The sequence below is a fragment of the Silene latifolia genome, chromosome 11, assembly GCF_048544455.1.
Source record: "Silene latifolia isolate original U9 population chromosome 11, ASM4854445v1, whole genome shotgun sequence".
Classification (NCBI taxonomy): domain Eukaryota; kingdom Viridiplantae; phylum Streptophyta; class Magnoliopsida; order Caryophyllales; family Caryophyllaceae; genus Silene; species Silene latifolia.
The window spans coordinates 131,247,948-131,270,165 of NC_133536.1; the positions used below are offsets into that span (position 1 = coordinate 131,247,948).

At 37.6% G+C, this 22,218-nt stretch overlaps 1 protein-coding gene and 1 non-coding gene across 2 annotated transcripts; both read right to left on the minus strand.

Annotated features, from left to right (window-relative positions):
• Nucleotides 1-1,418: 1,418 nt before the first annotated feature.
• Nucleotides 1,419-11,242, minus strand: LOC141611908 (uncharacterized protein At4g15545). The gene is made up of 10 exons (XM_074430560.1): nt 10,720-11,242; nt 10,567-10,635; nt 7,644-7,694; nt 7,491-7,551; nt 7,267-7,341; nt 6,910-7,170; nt 5,568-5,613; nt 5,409-5,487; nt 3,964-4,083; nt 1,419-1,782 (listed from the first exon to the last, which is right to left on the minus strand). The coding sequence occupies exons 1-9, from the start codon at nt 11,005-11,007 to the stop codon at nt 3,991-3,993; spliced, it is 1,023 nt and encodes a 340-aa protein (XP_074286661.1). The 5' UTR covers nt 11,008-11,242; the 3' UTR covers nt 1,419-1,782; nt 3,964-3,990.
• A 6,311-nt stretch (nt 11,243-17,553) lies between these two features.
• Nucleotides 17,554-17,660, minus strand: LOC141616462 (small nucleolar RNA R71). The gene has a single exon (XR_012530809.1). It is a non-coding gene; the product is annotated as a small nucleolar RNA R71 (small nucleolar RNA).
• Nucleotides 17,661-22,218: the final 4,558 nt, after the last annotated feature.

Sequence of the window (22,218 nt, forward strand, 5' to 3'; positions counted from 1 at the left end):
TGTTTAATTTCATACCAAAACCGCATAATACAAAATAATTTAAGGAAAAAAAAATTATGTGATATGATATGAATATGTCAATTACGTTATGTGAATATGTGAGGAAAAAATAAAACAAATAACAAAATATATCAAATATGATCTCTATTTGTAGAGGAATAAAAATTATGAATAATAATATATTTTTTTTATTATTTTCTAATTTATTAAATTTATAATTTATTTATTAAAAAATTAAGAAAAGAGAGTACCATGCACCATACTCCTGGGCTAGGTTGCACGGACACTTCTCCTAATCGGCGTTCCCGTGTCGGACACGACACTCGTCGGACACACGTCAAAACATGTCGGACACTTGTAAAGCCGTGTCTAACTTTCATCTTTTATTTCGGCACGTGTCTGACACGTGTCCATGGTATTTTGAGCTGTGTCCTTGGTATTTGGACACACTTTGCCTCCAAACGGAATCAAGTTGATTTAAGTTAAATGAAGAGAATTGTTATATGGTTAAATTTGGTGTAGAAATAAGTTGAATTGGAGACAAATGATGTTGTAACACCCCAAGAAGTGGAGAGTAAATTTGTCACACATCGGGAAAATATGAAGTTTGTGATATGTTTATAAGGGCTTCCACCCACCACTTAATAACAAGGTCTTGTGTTTTTGGGCTTAAGTGAGGACAAGTAATGGGCCCAAAGGTACATATCCCATCTTATTGGGTTGTGTTACGACCGTGGTGGGTTGGGTTGTTATAAATGGTATCAGAGCAACCCTGCGACCGTGTGGTGAGCCTGTGGTCAGGAGTACCCGGGTCACCCATCTAGCGGGGTAGGATTCTGGGCTTGGCTACGGTCAGCCTCCGGACACAACGAGGACGTTGTGTTATTTAAGTGGGGGAGTTTGTAACACCCCAAGAAGTGGAGAGTAAATTTGTCACATCGGGAAAATATGGAGTTTGTGATATGTTTATAAGGGCTTCTACCCACCACTTAGTAACAATGCCTTGTGCTTTTGGGCTTAAGTGAGAACAAGTAATTGGCCCCAAAGGTACATATCCCATCTTATTGGGTTGTGTTACGACCGTGGTGGGTCAGGTTGTTATAGATGTTATTTAGACTAGTAATGAGATGTCGAAATAAATTGATTATAGGTTGGTTTTGGTTTTGGTTTTGGTTTTGGAAATGAGTTATAATTAACGTAAGTTTTACTTTCACTTATTTAAATTTAATATTCAATATTTTTCAAAAATAAAATCACATATATAACTATAGAATATATATTTTATTAAATTTAAATGTCGTGTCCCGTGTCCTAAATTTCATGGGATGCCGTGTCACGTGTCCGTGTCGTGTTCGTGTCCGTTTTGGTACAACCTAGCTCCTGAGTGCATGGTATAATTTACTTGTAGATGCACGAGATGTCTAAAGAAAACATGGATAATATCCTTATTCACATATACTTCTTTCCAGCATACAATCTTAACTGAATCTGATTCAAAACTTACATTAAAATCATACAAGTGTTAAGCGACACAACAATACAGCACTACTTGCTTAGCCAAGGGATTGTAGAAATCAGCTTCATTGAACAATCCCTAGAACAAATATAAATTACATATCAGATGACTTGATGAAAAGCTCCTCTTGTTGATTTGATTCTACTTTTACCGTCAAACCTTCCTAGAATTAGCTCCTCAGTCAACACAGGCCGAATGTGAGGTAACGTCTATTACATCTGGTTGTCAACATATTGATTCGCAAACTGCTGAAGGTTAAACATCACCTGCAAATACAGTGACAATAGTTTCAGATCAAAGAGTTCCCCATTTTTTAGTACCCCCATTCTTTGTTTTCTCGTTTTTTCTTTTGGTATGTTCTACTTTGTTCTTCCCTTATCTTTTCTTCCCATATAATACGTAATTGCTCTTTTATGTACAGATTTTACTCTTTCATGGACTTTTTTTCACAACTATTCCCTACCTTGCCCTTCATCTTGAAAAAAAAAACAAATCCTCTCTTTTCAGTAATCATATGGATCTTAATTCAATAAGTTCTATTTCTAGTTTCATTATTAATAGTTACGACATCAATATTTTTGAATTAAATTAAGTAGATGTAAAGAGAGGATTTATGGAGAAGTAGGGGTGATTGGGGATATTGGTTCAGATTAAATATTCTGCTGTAGAATTTGAATCAGGGCATGCTATGGAGTTTTACAAAATTTAGAGTTAAATGTCATTGCATCAATATGCTCAATCTTTATGAATTTGCTAGAATCATTTCCCGCCATTCCCAGTGAGCATACATTCGTTGTTTCTTAAACTTGGTATTTCGGAGTTAACTTTTCGTAAGCGGGGGCTCTGGGCTGCCGTAAGTAGGGGAGGGGGCGGTGGAGGAGGGTGGCATGGTGGATGGATGGTGGATCTGGTGGTTGAGAGGTGAAGGGAGGAAGTTGGAAAGGGAAAATTAATTAAAAGAACAATGAAAAGAGGGTGTTGGAATGGGAGGGGCAAAGAAGGAAATCATGTACATGATTGAGTAAATTATGTACATGAAAGAGCAATACCCATATAATACGTTTACCAAATTGTCCTAACTACTACACCTACGTTCCTCACTCATTGACTCATTGATACGGTGTCGAGTGTCTGACAAGTTGTTTTAAAAATTAAGTGACACACAGATACCGTCCACACAAATGTCTTGACCCAAGAACACGACACAGATACGTCACCTTTTGTAAAATTTATTTACTCATGGTTCATGCAAAAAAACAGAGGAAGATTAATTACCCTTTTTACATAACCTAGCAATTGCATTCCCCATGTCCTTCATATTTATTCTTCTTTAAAGTGTTTCTTATTACATCTTTTCGTGTTTTTTGTATTTTCTCGTTTTACTCTTAATTGACATTTCTCCCCAACCAACATCCAACTCCCATCACATCCTCAACATTTATCTTCCCTAACTCCAACCACGCCTTCTCCCTTACAAGTTACACCTACCATATCTCCAATCAAGACTTTATCCTCCGTCCAACCTGCCCACCGGCCAACCAGAGCTCCCCAACCCTAAACGTCCTCCCCACCCTTGATCCATGCCTCTCTCTCCATTCACATACCAACTTCCAGCATCACCGCCACCAATGATGATGAATAGGATTTTCTGAATCTTCTCACCAGTCACGCCACCTATTTGCAACCAGACCCGACTTCCGTCAACCTCGGCTGGTCGCGCCTTCTAGTGGGGCGTGGAGAGTGGGGCGTGGAGAGTGGGGCTATGATCAGTGGGGTGAGGTCGTGAGTGGTGGCGCATGGGTTTGTCAGTGGTGGGTGTGGGCTAGGGTTGAGAGGTGAGTTGGGAGTTAGGGTAGATGGGTCAGAAAGTATGTTTACCTTTTAAATTTTAATTAATAATATTGAATATTGATATTGCTACCTATTTGTCTTCATTTTAGTCACATATTCATTCCGGAATCTAAAAGTCCAGAAGTTATAATTAGATTGGGAGTATGGGAAAGGTGTATAAATCGGAGCTATGATAGATTGGTAGTTTAATGGAAGACCATGCAAATAAGAGCAGCTTATATTCAGGAATATTGTTTTCATAAAAACTCTTTCATCCATGCATATAGCAAATCGCGTGTCACAAAAATAATGGGGTTTTATATATGTGTGAAATTCATGTATGGGGGAGTATGTCCTCCATTAGCCATATCAGCTGAATCAAGAGGCAATACAGGAAGAAAATATGATCTGCATTTTAAAGTTCGACACGTTGGCTGAATGTAGTGAAGGTTGGCTCTCAATGATATTTTCAAAGGAAATCTGGTATGAAACTACAATGATACTTCAAACTTCATAGTTTCAAAAGAGCTTGAATAATGAAAACCATGCATTTGCGAAATGACATATTGCAACCATCGAACATGAAGTGTGAAGAAATAAAGATTATTAAGGCTCACCACAAGCTGCAGTAAACACTTTCGGTACTAATGAGGATTGCGGCTGAGCAGTCCTTGAAATGAAACATATAGATCTTTGTTATCTGAACCAAATATGTCTTCTGCTTTCCTCAAGGTTTCCTGCAATGAATGAAAGATTAGAAATTAATGTTTTATTTGCTTTGGTCAAACTGAAACGTAAAAGCATTAGTCATCTCCCTCTAACCTTCCCTTTTTTTTTCTATCTTCTTCTTCCCACTTTCTAGATTTCCTCGAATTTTTTTATTAAAAAAAAAAAGAAAAGAAATCAAGGTATACCGAGTGTACAAGCTTATCGTACAGTCATCTCCGCTGCTAGAGCTGACAAGTCTTACCCAACCCGAACCCGAGCAGAGCAAACCCGACCCGACTCGATAGAACCGAGAATTTTGCAAATCGAAAATGACCTGGCCCAATGACAACCTGTAAAATGACATGACCCGAACCCGACCGGACCGGAGCCTATATTGACCCGACCCGAGATTGGCCCAATTAAATTGTGACAATTATTAAGTTTAATGACATAACCTAATCAATGATTCACATGTTTATGAAAAAAAAGGAAAGATTAGAAATTAATGTTTTATTTGCAATGACGTGTACTTTTGTAAGAAATGAGGACATATGAGGCTGGATACAGACTTAAACATGGGAATCAGCTCAAATTTCATGTTTAAGAAGAAAAGAAGTAACATATTTTGCAAACGTTTTCTAAATTTCGGCCGCATTGGACGCAATTTGTTAAATTATGTCCACAATATCCCAATACCCATATTTCATGGACATTACCGCATCCACAACGAATGTCACATTTTAGTACCATACAAGATGTGCAAAACAATTAGTCAAGGGATTAAAAATACTACACATCAATCACATGTGGCCTCGAAATAAACTCAACATAAACTGAAAACAATATTCCCCTCTTTCCAAGTCATATCTTCACTGTTTTACTATTGTCTGCTATAACAAAGGAAAGAGAATGATTAAAAAATCACAGTTGACACTTTTTTTGGTGTAATCCCCACTAGGGATTGCGTTCAAGTTAGTTCTATTAGATTTAGAGAAGACTCTTAAGTTTATCAGCTACAATACCTGTAATGTATAACCTCATACGTTACATTCCTTCACGTCAATGTTTTAGTTAAAACTTAAAATAATATAAAAAGAGCTAGGCCATATTAAGTTTAAAGTACTTTGAATTTGAAACCCAATTTGTCATTCTAATTCCTAAATAGAGCTGCTTATCATTTTGAAGCAAATCCAATTTGTCATCCTAAATAAAGTCTAATATTAAGGATAATATCAGTATTAGGATTAGGTAAAATTAAGGATAAACTTGCACATGCGACAATTATAATTAAAACTTAAAACTACTGCATAACACAGACGTTATATTCTAAACCAGAATTTAGCTGTTACATTACCTCTCGTGATTGCTTTTGAGCATTTAACTCCTTGATGTTGGAAAGAAAAGCACTGAATTGCTCATATGAAAGACGGCTCCTGTTACAGAAATATGATAGTAAACACAGACTTGGGAAACAGAATGCTTTGCAAAATATAAGATGAAACTTAAGACTCACCGAGCCAGGCGGAAAAATTCCTTCCCATCAATTCGCGGAGTTCGACCTAAATTGTACAAGCATATCCAAGATGAGTAACAAGTGCTAGCATAGACATAATGTTCCAACTTATCACCAGAGAAAAAGCAGCAAAAGACCATTGTGCAAAGACCGCTACATAACATGCTAGCCTCTTGGACAGAGCTGATAGTTATATATTCACAATTCCCTCAAGTTCATGAAATAGATTGGAAAAAAAATATGGAGGAAGATCTATTTGTAAATTTGACTCCTATCATCACCCAGCTTGCAAATGCACCCGAAGGTAGATTCTATGTATCTTGTTCGTCTTGGGACCTTGTATGGCTTGCAAGTCCCAAGCTTCATTTCTCCCATATTTCCAGTAGTACAGCAATCCTCTTATATAAATTCTCCTAGTTGAACTTTGTACATCCGACTTCTGTACATCCGACCTCCTTACCCGACCCTATACAGGGGTAAGAGTATGTACATATGACCTCTTTACCCTGCCATATGCAGGGGTAATATTATGTAGTGCAACCTTGTAATCATTTCCCTCAATAGTTTAAAATACACCTTCTATCCGAAATTGTGTAATCAACGTCAATCTTACGAGCTGTTTGGCAGAAATCAAGAAGGCAATTTCTAACACTACTGGTAAATCTCAGTACCTTCTTCTAAACATATTTCTCATCATAATTTGAAATGCTTAATTCAAAAGCCCAAATGATATGACAATCTTGGTGAATTGTATTAGAAAAGGCACGATTGCAAAGATGTTTCCAAAACGACAGGTACGACAATCACACTTGCAAAGTAAAGATTATGGAATCTAAACAAAATGGGTGTAATACTCTGTGATAACTGAAGATGGTTTTCAGTTAATTGAAGAGGTCCATTGATTAAGTTCAAATGACTAGGAACTAAATGGGGAGAAGTCTTAGGATAAGTGACCAAAACGGGTTCCACCATATTTAGACTCGTCCACAAAACGCAAGTTGCATTCTTCCATTTATAACCTTGTATTGTTGTTCGTTCTTAAATTTTGTGTCACTTGGGTTTGTATGGAATCCAAATGAATGGAGGGACTCGAGGGAGTACAAGTTCAAAATATTAATTTGAGAATGCCAACATGTTACATGCAAAAACATATCAAATTATACATATTAACTCCAGTTTTGAATTCTCGCTTTTTGACATTTGGGATTTTCACTTTCCTCCATATCTTGAATATTCATTGCGAAATTACAAATTGTCTACCAAAATGCGAGTATTAAGTCATGAATTTATGCGATGGTTACAGATCGTCAAGGATGCAAAATTACATAAAGATAATAATTACCTGGCAATGCACGGACACGAGGTGGCGAGTTTGCAGCTGATGATTGCTGACTTGATGGGTACCATGATGAGAGTGAACTCCGCCCGTCATATTGCAAGTTAGTCGGAGTTGTGGCACCAGAGTTCTTCTGAGGAGATCCAACTGTAGAATATGATCTGGGTGAAACAGCAGTAGAAATAATTTTAGGAGTTCCAGTAGGTGTTAGCCTGGGGGTGATCTGATATGGAGTTAATGAAAATCTTTGAGCATCTTGCTTCATGGCTGCATATCAAGCATCAGAGTAGTGATTTAAAGACAGCAAGCAAGCTAACCAAACTACGAGAATCCAACATGTAAGCCCAAAAACAAAAATCATACCTTCAGCAGTCAAAGGTCTTGCTTCAGTAGTGTCATTGATAGAATAATGCCTTGTGTGACCATTTGTTCCATCATCTGTAAAGTGCAAACCACAGTCAAAAACGAATTTGGATAAGAATCTGATACGGATACTAAACCAAAATGATCAATCACGTCAACTTATTTTGAATCGTGATAAAATGCAACCTACAAAATCCATATGTTAAACTGTTAAAGAGGGATACCTTTGTCCGGGTAAGCTTTGGGAACTGATTGATCACATGTCCCAATATCAACCACTTCAGTCTGCAGTTGAAACAGCATTACTAATGACGACATTCAATACTGACTACAACATTTAATGAGATAGGCTTCAATTGTGAGCATGAATTACTTACTGAGGGTTCTTCATTTAGTGATTGCATAAGTTGTCTCTTGAATGTCTCTAGCTGCACGCCAAAAAAAAAAAAAAAAAGACTATTATGAGTAAAAGGTCAGGTCAAATTAACAGCACATTACTAGTTAAAAAAATAATAATAATAAAATAAAATAAAATTACGTCGCAATCTAGTTAGTGTACTCCACAAATGTTAACCGGCAAGGTCAGCGTTGATGGCAAGACTACAGCTGAGAATCTACAGGTTATTTATTACTCCCTATTGTCTTTTGGGTTGACAACTTTATTGATTATGTTTGCTCGTTTGGCAACTTTAAGGGAGGAAGATACTATCCATACCCTTAGCTCAGTACCCCTTCCCTATCCTACTCACTTCCTATTTAACTTCAACTCTTCACTTCGGGTGCATACCTGTGTTCAATAAGACAATCAAGGACATAGATATGGAAACCATACCCAACAGTTACCAGTCCAACACTTCTCCTATAGGAGACCAAAGGGAAACAAAATAGGAAGAGCCTACGTATGAATCATATAGTATCAATGTTGATTATTTACGTCACAAACATATCTTCATTCCATCCTCGCAGACTCAGCTACAGCACCCAACCCCACTCTACCATCTCTCATCAAGCCAACATAATCCACACCACTGTCAACCCCACACACCACGATCCCCAAGACCCCAACACACCAGCGAAATTTTAAAAATTGGCCAATACACTTGTTCGACCTTGTTCCCATATCGCCAATTCGCCATATTTTCAATTTTCTCTGTCAAACACTCTTGCACGTTCCGATATGACACTTCTCTGTTGAGTCAGAGTAACGCCGCCTCAAAATATCATTTGAATCCACCATTGAAACCCTCAAACACCACCGACCCACCACATCCATCCTCCAGATATATGAAAAAAAAAAAGTGACACAGCAATTTGAAGAATAAACAGAAAAAAAAAAAGAGCACATTCTAAATATTCGGAGGCTTCAATAGAGAGTCCTATATATATCATAATGTTGCGCAGTTAAGTCCTTGACAAAAGGGCCGCAAAAGGAAAAGAATGAACAGTGAAAGGTGAAAAACTTCGCAGGGGGCTGAAAGAAAGTGAAAGAAGATGAGAACATAAGTACGATGAGGTGGGGAGGAGAGGAGAGGGAGTGTGATGGTTTGAAGACAGGTCTGGAGGGATGACAAAATCACGGGAGGAAGTGATAACGGGTTGAAACGGCAGATTTCTGTGACGATAAATTTGGAGAAGACCACTTTTCTCTTTCAACTTATATAACAAGTACAAAAGTAAATGGTTGGATAGAGTAAAAAATGTTCACAATAGCTTATGATTAGGTTACAATAATTAAATTAATGCCTTGTACAGAACCAACTGCAGAGACTGTTAAACTATATCTGTATCAATCTCTCTAGGATAAGGCTCCTCGTCAGAAGACAGTGAAAAGGATAAGCTCGAACTCTGATCCCAGATAGAAACTTAAGAACATAAATGACCTATATAGCTCAACGATTACAAATGCCACTACATTTCCAGTCAGATACTATTACTGGAAGTCTGGAATGAAGTATGAACCAGATAAATATGTATGTCAACTGTCAAGGTTTTGTAATGAAAACTGAAAAGAGGATAAAATCACGTCCATCTGAAGGTAACCCCTAGCCAATGCAACTTTATTACTTCAACTTTGCGAGTATCTTTTGATTCACACATAATCGACCCACCTCAGATACTTTAAACTGCGCACATACTTGGGCAACATAATTGATTTACAGATAAAAAGAGAAAATACACATAAGCATGATGCGCCTGAATCATCTACTTAAATAAGTTTCAAGAGCGTGATTTAGAGATTGGTTTATGCAATTAATATTGTACACGCTTCCCAAGGAGAAATATATAGAAGCTGACAAAATCAAATTCCTCTTAATGGTACTATAATCCCTCAAATTTTATAGCTTACATTCAAGAATAAAGACTAAACTTTTGCTACTAAATTATATTCCCATGATGCAAAAGAAATCCCAAAATCAAGCAGACATATGGCTGACCATTCTGTTAACTCCGACGGTGAAAAAAGGGTGGTTTGGCCACGTTTACTCTCTCCCTCAATCTATTTGCGGTTATATTCGAGAAAGGCAGCTCAGCAAAGTGCAACTGACAAGGATCCCTTAGAAGTAGGTAACAAAGGTCAAATGTACCCATGCGGCAGGCTCACCCCTATTCTTGCCAAGAGGATAGTTCTCAAATATTACGCAGCATCTTGATCGAAAGCTGAAATCACCAGATGCTTTGCTTATGAAACTAATAACAATGAGGATTAAGTTAACAAAAGGTCTAAACTGAAATGCCTATCAAATCCTTTTATATCGTATTAACCTTTAAACTCAATCTCCTCAACCATCTACATAAATCCATACATAAATTTTACCGTTGCTAAAAAAAAGGTCAGCTGTCACTTCCACTCGAACTTTACTGAAATTCCATAGTAATTCCTATTCGACAAAAAATTGCAGTGTGATGAGTGGTTCGCTAAACCTTACAAGATTGGAATGTATCTCATGTACCAAACATGACACTAACAATTTAGAAAGGGTGAAACCTAATAAGTATCCTTTGATGTTAGACTATCAAGAATAACACACAATCAATCGAACTAACAACCAACATTGCCTCAAGGCCTTAAGGGGGCCTAAAAGAAACATACTCCCTCCGTCCCGGTGGTATCTGTTTACCTTTGGTTTGGGCACAAAGACGAAGGAAAGAGAAGGGCCCCTTATTAGATGACAAGTGGACCCCATTTTCCATCAAAGGCATTTCTAAAAGAGAAAGGTAAACAATTGACTAAGACATCCAAAATGGAATAGGTAAACAAATGATGAGGACGGAGGGAGTATGTAAATGTAATTAACAAACCTTTGCCAAGTCCCTGGTCAATTTCTTGACAGTGGCCGCCAAGGAATCCCTCTCCTGCACCAATTTCATCTGGAAAACCAAATAACAATCTAATTAAACAAAACAACGATTGAAAAACAAAGAGAAAAGCAAAGAGGGGAAAAGAAAGGCAACATTTTGATCAACAACAAGCTTAAAGCGAGAATCGGCCTCTTGGAAAGCTGTATGAAGGTGAGCAGATTTCTGTTCAAGCTCAAAAATGAGGCGGTCCTGATTCTGAACTTTGTCCTTAAGACGAATAGTTTCGGATTCGAGGTTGGAAACACGGGAAGCGATAGCCATAGAAGTAATTTTACGAGCTAAGTCAAGCTGGTCATAGGGGTCAGTTGGTATCACCGCCAACACATCGTCCGGGAGGTCGAAGTCCGGTCCGACTCCTCCGCCACCCTCATTGGACGACATCCCTGGGAATTGATGAATTAGGAGGGAAGGTGCAGTAGGTGTGAAGGGTGTTGTCGGATGAATATTGGTGTGTTTATTTGTCAACTGTGGAATATTAGGGTCAGGTATTGTTTATTCTAACAATAGCTTTGGGCACTCCGGACTTCGCGTACTGTTGCTCGCTCACTCACTCTTGCGTTGCCCTTCCAATTGAAATTTTTTGGGTCTTTGGGTTTCCCTCCAAATCTACAAGGTTGAGTCATTAGTTGGGGGTGGGGACCTAGGTTGCACGAAAACGGACACGGACACGGACACGGACACGACACGGACACGCGACACGGCACTTCAAAATTTTCAGGACACGGACACGGCAAAAAAAAATCAATATACATATTAAAATAAAGAGAATTTGAAGAACATTATAACCAACGTCTAAACTTTGGTCATTTAAACATTTAAAAGCCACAAAATCGTAAAATGACAACCAATATTAATGTCTTATACATTAAAATCAACATGTCTTAAAAGCTACAAATTTCCAAATTACAAACCCAAATTTAAATAAGCATTCAAGTCTTACAAAATTAAATAAAAAGTATCAAAGGTTCCAAATTACAAACCCAAATTCGAGTCTTACAATACTATTCACCATAGTCATCAAACCGAATATTTTCCGCAAAATATATTAATATTAAAAGGCACCAGAAATAAGTTGGACAAACAATGCTCACCAAAAGCTAAAAAAAGGGAGTTCACGGATCATCCTTTGCACCATTGTAATTATTCATTAAACTTCTTTCAATAAGTGGGAATAACAACTCAGTTATTCGCTTCCGAAAATTATCCCTAAATCAAACAAACCCTAACTTCCGAAAAATCAACAATCCCCAAATTTAAAACCCCCAAATTTAATAACAACAACAATAATAATTATAACGATTGATTTTGATTAATTTGATTATTTAGAAACTTATTATTATGTATAATATATATAGAGATTAATATAGAAATAAAATATAGATTGAGAAATTAGAAAAAAATGAAAAAGCGAGCTACGTGGCGCGCAGGTGAGGCCGATCACGGGGAGGGGAGGCTCGGGTGGGCTGACCGACCGAGGCGAGGGGAGGCGGGAAGGCGTCGCAATGCAAGAGAAAAAAAGGGGATAAGTGAGATGTAAGAGGAAAATGGAAAAGTGAGATGTTGTGATAACTGATAAAGTGAGATTTTGATTTCAAAGCTGCTTATTTGGTGTGTCCAGCGGACACGGGCCGTGTCCAACCATGTTGGACCGTGTCCGACACGTTTTCTTTTAACATAAAAACCGGGGACACGGTTCAAGGCGTGTCCAGAACGTTTTCAGGCGTGTCCTACGAGTGTCGGTGTCCGACACGGTGTCCGACACGGGAACGCTCAAAACTAGGCGTGTTCGTGCAACCTAGGTGGGGACTATAACGAGGGTTTTTTGGTTAGACGATTTTTCATATGTTTTCTATGGTCGTGTCAAACGAGCGCGGTTTCTCTCCCATGCTTCAAAGTACTGTCACTTGTTGTTTTACTGAGGAATTAACGGTTATGATTGATTTAAATAAAAGTAAATTGATTTCTTAAAAACACTCACACCCAGAAAAGCAAACGACATTTAGTACTCCTACCCAATTAATCTTATACCCATTTCTATAAGCTATTTCCTTAAAAAAAAAATCATTCATCAATGAAGTATACAAATCCATCATATAAGATAAGAATTACAGCAATTTATATTTGGTCAAAAACAACGTTGTCGTTTACAATTTGATTGAGAAAATTCCAACTTGAAAGCGGAAGAATCCATGGAAGCTAAGGCGAAATCTCAACGAAATAATAGCGGTAAATGACGGATGACGGTCAGGTGTGTGCCATGGATCTCAAGGGTGGTTGTAATAATGGTGGCGTGATGGGGTGATGCTTTAGTTCTTCGGTCACCATTGATGAAGACTCGTAATTGTTGAAGATTGGTTTGAGGAAAAAGATAAAATCATTTCTACAATTTTCATTCTAGTAGGTCTCCTGAGAGACAGTCTTCCGCTAATTTAGTAGGTGATATAACATGGAAAATAGATTTTAAATAACTCTCTCCCCCTATCATGTTGGAGTATGTGTCCTCAACAATAGTACGATCACATATTAAATCTCATAACAAGAATACAAAAGGGGATGATTCAATATATAGTCAACTGATCAACATTAATCGGTAATGATTGACTAACTAGAGTTTGACATTACTGTCGTTTGACGGTGGTGGTCAGTTGATCCCTTAAGTTCACACCTATAGGACAATTCACTTAATAGATTAATTAATTAATTGTATAACGATACAAATTAATTAAATCCATAAATAGAACAATTTTATAAATGAGTGAGAATTATATATCTTATTGTAATGTGATTAAATAAGATTCGATTTAGTAATTAATATGTTACATTACTAAAATTGATTAATGTTTATGAAACATTTGAGATAAGAGTAATTAGTTAGTTATAATTACAAAATGTTGTAGATTATATCAACTAGACCTAATGTGACCCATTTTATATACATGTAATTATGAATTACTTGTTAATTTGTTAATTGTAATTTATTTGATATATAATGATATTTAATTAGTTAAATGTGCATTTATATTACTAATGATATGTTACATGTCACATGTCACAGCCTATTACAAATGACAAATGACAAAAATAATATGGTGTCCATTTTGAGTGGCTAAAACCGGTTTATGTAGGGGTTAGTGGGTGATTATTTTATGCTAAATGGAACATAATGATGACCCTATTGCATGAAAGATACCTACACCTATTCTAACTTTTCTTGTAAAGTGAAAAAGAGAATTGATAAGAGCAATTACTCTTCCCTAGCAACAAACCCCCCCCCCCCCCACACACACACACAAATAAGAACAAGTTGTTCTTATTTTGTTTTATTCATTCATAAAATGATCTTATCTCCTTCTCTCACTAGAAAAACCATAAAAATAGTTTTATGTTAGCTTGTTCTAAATATCTAATATTACATAATATTACTAAGTGTAGTAATAAGAATATTAGATCTATCATTTAAGGTTTACTACTAACATTATCTAGTTAATAAGATTAGTGGTATTAAGGGATTGTTTTTTTTTTGTGCAACTAAGAGGATGCATTCTTCTTTGGATGCTTGAAGTTTTGGAGGATCATCCAAATATGTTCTAGCTCAAGATCAAGTGTAGGAAGGAGTCCTACACTTGTGCCCAAATTTCGGTTCACATTCATGTAAGTAGGAATCGATTTTTCCTCTTTTTGTTCCTTTTATCATGCATGCAACTAGATCCAAATGAACATAAATTATGAGTAATTTATTTTATGATTAGATGAGTCTAATAGGGGTTATATAAACCTAACAATTGGTATCAAATCTTTGATGTTGCATGCATATCATTTTATGGTTTTTTATGAGTTATTTGATAACAAAATAAAAACTAGAAATTTGTGACATATGAGATAGGCCAAGAAATTTACATGCATGTTATAAATTCTGGTTCTAAAATATTTTTAGGTCATTTTGATGATTTATGGATGATTATTGCTTATTTTAATAATTTTTAGTGAAATAATTATATTTTAACGAGTAAAATGAACTTTTATTTACTAAAAATAGTTAAACTTTGAAACTTACCATGAAATTTTAGTATGACCTCACATGCATATTTTAATTATTGTATGTAAAATTTCGTATTAATGTGATTAATATTGCATGATTTATGATTTTTATGTGATAAAAATGCTATAAATGAAGGTTAAATGACTAAAAATAGTTAAACTTTGACACAGGCCATGAAATTTTAATATAATGTCACATGCATATTTTACAGATTGTATATAAAATTTGAGATAAATGTGATTTATTATGCATGATTTATAATTTTAATGGTTAAAATGATATAAATAGTGACTATTTTTAGCAAAAATAGCTAAAATGAATTTTATGGCATGAAATTTTTCCCTAATGTTGTATATATGATATGGACATCAAATATAAAGTTGCATGATTAATTTTGATTGATTTGGTATGTTTATTGATTTTTGATGTGACCATAATTGGCGCATATTTAGCCCCCGAATTACCATTGTTTTCATGCTTTTTAGTGCCTATTTGGGTCATTTCTTATCTTTAGTTCTTTGTTTTGCATATTCTTTGAGATTTTGATCCCTTGGTAGGAAAGGAGTAAGAATCTTGCATTTTCATGGCAAAACAAGGCTAAATTGATCATATTCAATGACCAAGCATCAAGGAGAGACAAGACTAGAAGGCCTTTGTACATAGCATAGTAGAAGAGCAATGTTGAGAAAAGGATCCTTGAGTCCCCAAGGAAATCCCCAAGGAATTCATGAAGAAAAGGGAAGAAAAGAAGAAGAAAAGATGCTGACAAACAATCCGAACGGATTGTACACAATCCGTCCGTCCGCCCAAGCACACGTCAGGCGTCCCACAAAGGAATCCGCTCGAATTCCCCCTCGCCAATCCGAGCGTCTTGCCCAAGAATCCGCTCGGATTCCTCAGCCCAGATCCGGCCGTCCCGACTCCCATCCGCACGGATTGCAGCACAGCACGTTTTCACTCTTCTAGCAACGATAAGAGAAGCCCTTCTCTCGGAGAATCCTGAGTCTCCTTGCTCAACTTAAAAAGTGTAATTACTAGTTTAGCCCTTAGTTAACCCTAATGCATCCTCCCTAATTTTCACTATAAATACCCCATTAGTCTAATTAGAGGAGCATGTTCTTCTTATCAATAATTAGTGTAGTTAATATCAATCAAATCTCTCTTCAATATTGTAATCAAATATTAATCAAGTTTTAATCCAAGTTTTAGTTCTTTAATCTCTCTCTAGTTCTTACTTTATTTTGGGTAATTGAAGATTATTTGGGTTATTATTGGGAGATTGACAACCTCTCAATCTAGGATTCAAGTACTTCTATTATTCTTGCTTTATTATTGGAATCATTAGTAGGTATAATCTCTTAATCCCTTTTTAATTATTGCTAATTACTTTCATTTATTCATCATGTTTCATTATGTTAGTATGATTGACAACCTTTCTAGCATGATCAATATGATAATGAGTGAGTAGTCTCTTAGCTAGGGTTTAATGGGTGATTAGGGAAACCAACATGGGGAATGATTCATGCTTAAATTAATATGCTTTCATATCTTATTTGCTTGCTTGTTTTGATCTTAATACATGCACATGTTATATTTGATGAAATGCTAAGCCTATGAATCCTTGCATTTACTATCATCTTCTATCCTTTCAACTTGACTTGTAAGACATAACCCAACTCGAGTCTTGTTAGACCATGCATGTGTTAAGTAGGGAAGATTAAGTCGACTTGTAGGTGTTGTACAATCCAAGAGATTCGGCTCCGGGACCCAAACTTTCCTAGGATTGTAAGATATAACCCAACTCAATCCATCACAACAATAATTGCTTGCTTATAATTTGAGAACATGTTTGTATGATCATATCCCATGATTCCCCTATGAACCCATGACACCCTAGTGCTTTTAATCAATTGTTTACACCCCTTATTTTATTTACCTTGTTAGTTTATTTTCATTGCTATCTTAGTTTAGTAACCTTCTACATCAACCCAATTTGTGACACCCCTAGACACCACTAGTTACAATAGAATCTTCATTTCAATACCCGTCCCTTGGGATCCGACCTTTACTTGCCTCTTTACTAATTGTAGAGTTGTTTGTGAAGTATAAATTGTGTTTTGTATCGACCATTGACCAACGACCACATATGCTTAATTGTGAACACGAAATGGACTCGATCAAAAATGGCGCCGTTGCCGGGGACGGTGTTTAATTGATTTAAGATTTCTTTTATTGTTTTTAGTTGTGTCTTTTTCACCTTGGGAAGTAAAACTCCTCAAGGTTTGTTCTAATTGTTTTCGAGTTGTTTGATATTTTGCATGTCTAGAAGGTTACAAAGAGATTTGTTACCTTTTGACCGTGAAATCGAGAGAACCTTGACGAATAATAGGAGACTTGTTAGGAGGAATTTGGGAGGTGTTGGTGAAGTTGTTCAACCCACTAGTGAGTTTGTCAATCCTTTCGCAATAGAAGGAGAAGAAAACCCATTAAACAATACCACACAAAATCCACCTACAATGCCTAAATTCTCGTCACACTCTATACCCACCGAGGAGGATTTACCAAATGGTACTCCTACCCCACAACATCTTACCGGAAACTTTATTGCCAAGTCCGCCTTCATTCAACTAGTTGAGAGGAGCCAATTCGGGGGAATGCCTAGTGAGGACCCTCATTCTCATATGGAAACCTTTTGCGATTATTGTGAAGCTATCTCTCAAACGGGCGTGACTCAAGAACAAATAAGATGGGTCTTATTTCCTTTTTCGTTAATCGGCACCGCAAAGCAATGGTTGAAGGGCCTTGATAAGGCCACCCTTGGAATAGATTCTTGGAAGAAGCTAGCTCTAGCTTTCTACAAAAAATTCTACCCACCGGAAAAGACCAATATGCTAAGAGCTCAAATTACGAGTTTTAAGCAAAGGGATGAAGAATCTTTGTATGAAGCTTGGGAGCGGTTCAAAGGTATTTGTCGCTCATGTCCTCACCATGGACTTAGCGAATGGTTTTTAGTGCAACAATTTTGGAATGGTTTATATGAAGATTCTAGGAACATTCTCAATATGGGATCAAATGGAATGTTCACCGAAGTTGATGACAATCAAACATGGAACAAGATTGAGGAAATGGCGGTCCATAATTCACAATATAGTAGGCCTCGCAAGGCTACTAGAGGAGGAAAGTATGAAGTGGACACCGTTACTCAATTGGGTGCTCAACTTAGTGCTCACATTGACACAATCAACTTGAAGTTTGAACAAGCTATGGCTAGACTTGAGGAAAGCTCAAAATCATCAAAGCATCATGTCAATGCCATGACGGCATCCTCATCAATCCCAAGCGGGATATGTGAGAATTGTGGAACCTTGGGTCATGACTCAAGTGAGTGTAGGGGAACAACCGAACAAGTTAATGCTTTCCAAGCTTACAAAAGTGGTACCCCTTATTCAAATTTTTACAATGAAAACACCAAGTTCCATCCAAATCTTTCATACAAAAGCCAAAATGTCCAAAACCCTCAAACAACATACACTCCACCACCCATGAGAAATCAAAATCAAAGACCCTTTTACAATCAAAACCAAGGTTACCAAAATCAAAATCCATACAATCACCACAATGACCAAGGTTTTGATGTCCAAAAAGCGGTCCTCCAAATGCAAAAGAATCAACAAGAATTTTTCACCCAAATGCAAAAAGATAGCCAAGCAAAAGACACCACCATCAACAACATTCTAGCTCACACCAAGATGTTGGAAACACAATTGACCCAACTAGCATCTTCAAGCTCACAAAGACAAAGGGGGCAATTACCACCACAAAGTAATCCCCCTAGACATGAAATGGTTAGTGCCATTCACTTGAGAAGTGGTACAAGATATGAAGCACCGAAGAAGCAAGTTGAGGATGAAGTTGTGAGAGCTAGTGAGAATGAAGTTGTGGTGCAAGAAGGGGAATCATCAAAAGAAGAAAGCTCAAAGAAAAATGAAGACAAAGCCAAAGAAAAGGAGCCCATTGTGATTAGACTTCCTTTTCCAAGTCGTCAAGCCAAGCCTAAATTTGATGATCAACTTGGGAAGTTCATGGAGATTGTGAAGAACTTAGAAGTCTCAATTCCTTTCACGGAATTAATCAATCACGTTCCGGCCTATGCAAAGTACATGAAAGATATCCTCACAAAGAAGAAGTCGATCCAGAAACTTGAGACTATCGCCTTCACTAAGGTGAGTAGTGCAATACTTCAAAGGAGTTCACCTCCAAAGTTAAAGGATCCGGGAAGCTTCTCAATACCGTGTACCATTGGCGACACAACGATCAACAAAGCCTTATGTGATCTAGGGGCTAGTGTGAGTGTCATGCCGTACTCGGTAAGTAAAAGGTTGGGAATGGGAGAGCTTAAATGCACCAATATCACTCTTCAAATGGCCGATAGATCGACGAAGACACCATTAGGGATATGGGAAGATGTCCCCGTGCGAATTGGGAAGTTTTTCATCCCGGTGGACTTCGTCATTGTTGATATGGAGGAAGATTCCAACATTCCAATCATCTTAGGAAGACCTTTCCTACACACCGCGGGTGCGGTGATTGATGTGAAACATGGAGAGCTCACTCTAGAAGTGGGAGATGAAAGCATAACTTTTAATCTTGACAAGACCATGAGAGCTCCTCGTTTGCATGAGCCATGTTTCATGATTGATCATTATAGCCGAAAAGATGAAAAGAAGAAATCGGAACTCCAATGGAGGAAGAAAGTTGAAGATGCTCCATTCAAAGAGCAAGTGAATTTTGACAAGGAGAGCTTGCAAAGCTCATCAAAATCAACCAAGGAAGAAGATGATGGCCTCATTGGCCAAGAAAAGAAATTGGGAGAGTTGTCTCCATCTAAGCAAGAGATTTTCAATGATCAACTCAATGAAGTTTGTGGTCTTTGGGACGACGAATTTGAAGGGATCTTTAATCCCTACATTGGGCATGCCATCGATCATGATCAACAACAAGGGCCACGGTCTATTGAGGACCTCTACCATAACAATGAACAAGCTTTTGATTACTTCTTCAAGGTGTTGAGCAACATCAACAACACCTTGAACATGCCCCCTTGACATCTCATCAAGAATGAGAGTTTGGTGGAGTCCTCCCTAAACCACCACTTGTAAATATTTCTAACTCCCTAACTTACATTTAATTTTTGTATTGCATTTTTGTCATTTTTGGATTTATTTTTACTTTGATCAAAATAATTGTCATGTAAGAGAGAAGTGAGGGAGGGACTAATAATTTTAATTGTTGTGTAGTGCTTTACCTTAGTGTGGGGATGGCAATTGCCTAGGCTATTCATGCCTTAGTAGTGCCCCCGCAATGAAGAACACAAGATTTGAAAGAAAGAAAGAATGATAAGGGAATGCGTTGGTGCACGGATGGAACTGAATCCGTGTACACAAGGACCAATCCGAGCGGATTCCAAAGAATCCGCCCGTCTGAAGAAGATCCGAGCGTCTCGATGAGAAGACGCCGTCTTGGGCTGAGAAATTTGAAATTGCAAAAATTCTTGATGTTGAAGAATCCGAGCGATTTACGGAAAGACGCCGTCTCACGTAATCCGTCCGTCTTTTGAACAATCCGCCCGTCTTGCGGTGAAGAAAAACAAAGAAAAATCTCGGACAAGAATCCGTCCGTCCGCACGAAATCCGCCCGTCTCATCTCGGAAGAATCCGAGCGGATTCCCAGAATCCGCCCGTCTTTAGGCGGGATTTTGAAATTTTTGAAGTGCGAGAATCCGCACGGATTGCGCCCAATCCGCACGGATTGTCCCTGCGTCCTAAAATTGTCGAATTCTTTAAATACCCACCCCACCTTCATTCATTCATTCATTCATTCATAAACACTACCCATAACATCAAAACCCTCATCCTCTCCATCTCAAAAACAAAAACCCTCAACAAAACTCACCAAAATCAAATCAAACCATCTTTCAAATAACAAATCAATCACTCCATCTTCATTAACAATCAAAACCAAGAACAAAATCTTCACCTTTGAGTCGATTTTTGTTCTCATAAAAGCAAAGCCTTTCACCTTCAAAATCGATTTGGGCATTCTACAAATTGAAGATTTTTGATCTTTTTCTTGGTTAGTTCATCAAATGGCAAGAACAAAGGGAGCAACAAAGGCACCAAAAGCAAAGGCTCTCTCTCAAAGGCAAAAAGCTCTACAAGCAAAGAAAGCTTTGGCAATGGTGGTATCAACACCAAGCTTGGTAGTGCAACAACAACAACAAATTCCTATGGAAGCATCACCCTCTACTCCGGTAATTAATCAACTCTTGCATTATCCGGAGGTAACATTCATTTCCGATTCCCATAGAAATACATTTGTCAAGTTTGCTATGAAACAAATTCAATCCACCAAATTCATATGCCAAGATGCTTTAGAGAAGTTGGGTGTTCTTGAACAAACAAGAGTCTTTTTCAATGTCATGGGTTTAAAGAAATTGTTTGAAATGAAGGAAGTAACATACCCCTCCCTTGTCTTGGAATTCTTAAGTTCTTTAAAAGTGACAAAAGTTGAGAATAGGGAAAATATTGAGTTTCGTCTAGCTAACACTAGTAGACGCATTACCTTTCCGGAATTGGGTGAAATTTTGGGTCTTAGCGATGAACATAAATTTTATAAGCAATATGGGAAGTATGATCCCGAGCCTCTTTGGGAGGCAATCTCCGGGAAGAAATTTGAAGATTTTAAAGCTTGTCGTGCTCTTTTGGTCCATCATCCGGGCATAAGAATATGGCACAAAGTTGTGGGAAATACCATAATTGCTAGGAAAGACACCAATCATTTCACGGGACTCGATTTTATTCTCCTTGAATCAACTTTGAATATTGGAAGAATTCACACCAAGCCTTACAATTCTTTGAGGCTATTGGTTGATAGATGGCTCCATATAGATAGTGGGAAGAAGGGTCAAACCGTTATTGTTAATGGCGGCCTTGTCACGGTCCTAGCCAAGCACTTTAATCCTAATTTCAATAAGGATAGCAAGTACAAGGCTAAGGATGGTGGCCATCTTATTGATATGTCCATCTTGATTAACAAGTTTAAGTGGGTTGCTCACAATCCCCTTGATACCAAGTATGGGTGGCTTACTAGTGAGGCTCGATCATTCACTTTACCCGCAAAGATTTGCCGTCTTAGTGTCCACCGGGCCAACTATTTACTTCCCCTATCCGAAGAAGCCGAGTACATCATTCAACAACAAAAGGGTGATCACGAAACTCCCTCCTCTTCCATTGTTATACCGCCTTACCCCTTTGTGTATGAAGAGTTCAAACCGCAAGGAGTTGAAATTGGAAAAGACTATGTCACTCTTCTTATGCAAGCCATGCACAAGCAAGCTTATGAAGATCGGAAGAATGCATATTTGGCTCAATATCCTCCCCTCCTACATCTAGCTAGGCAAGGACTCCTTGATCCATCTTGTCCTTTGCCTAGTTGGGCGGATAGAGAAGCCTTATTTCCGGGTGCATCAAGGGACGTGGTAGAAGACAATGAGG

Coding starts and splice junctions, on each gene's coding strand:
- LOC141611908 (XM_074430560.1), bottom strand. CDS start 11,007: ATGTCGTCCAATGAGGGTGGCGGAGGAGTCGGACCGGACTTCGACCTC. Junction 7,171..7,266: donor AAGACCTTTGACTGCTGAAG/GTATGATTTTTG, acceptor CTTGATATGCAG/CCATGAAGCAAGATGCTCAA. Junction 5,614..6,909: donor TCGTGTCCGTGCATTGCCAG/GTAATTATTATC, acceptor TGTACAATTTAG/GTCGAACTCCGCGAATTGAT.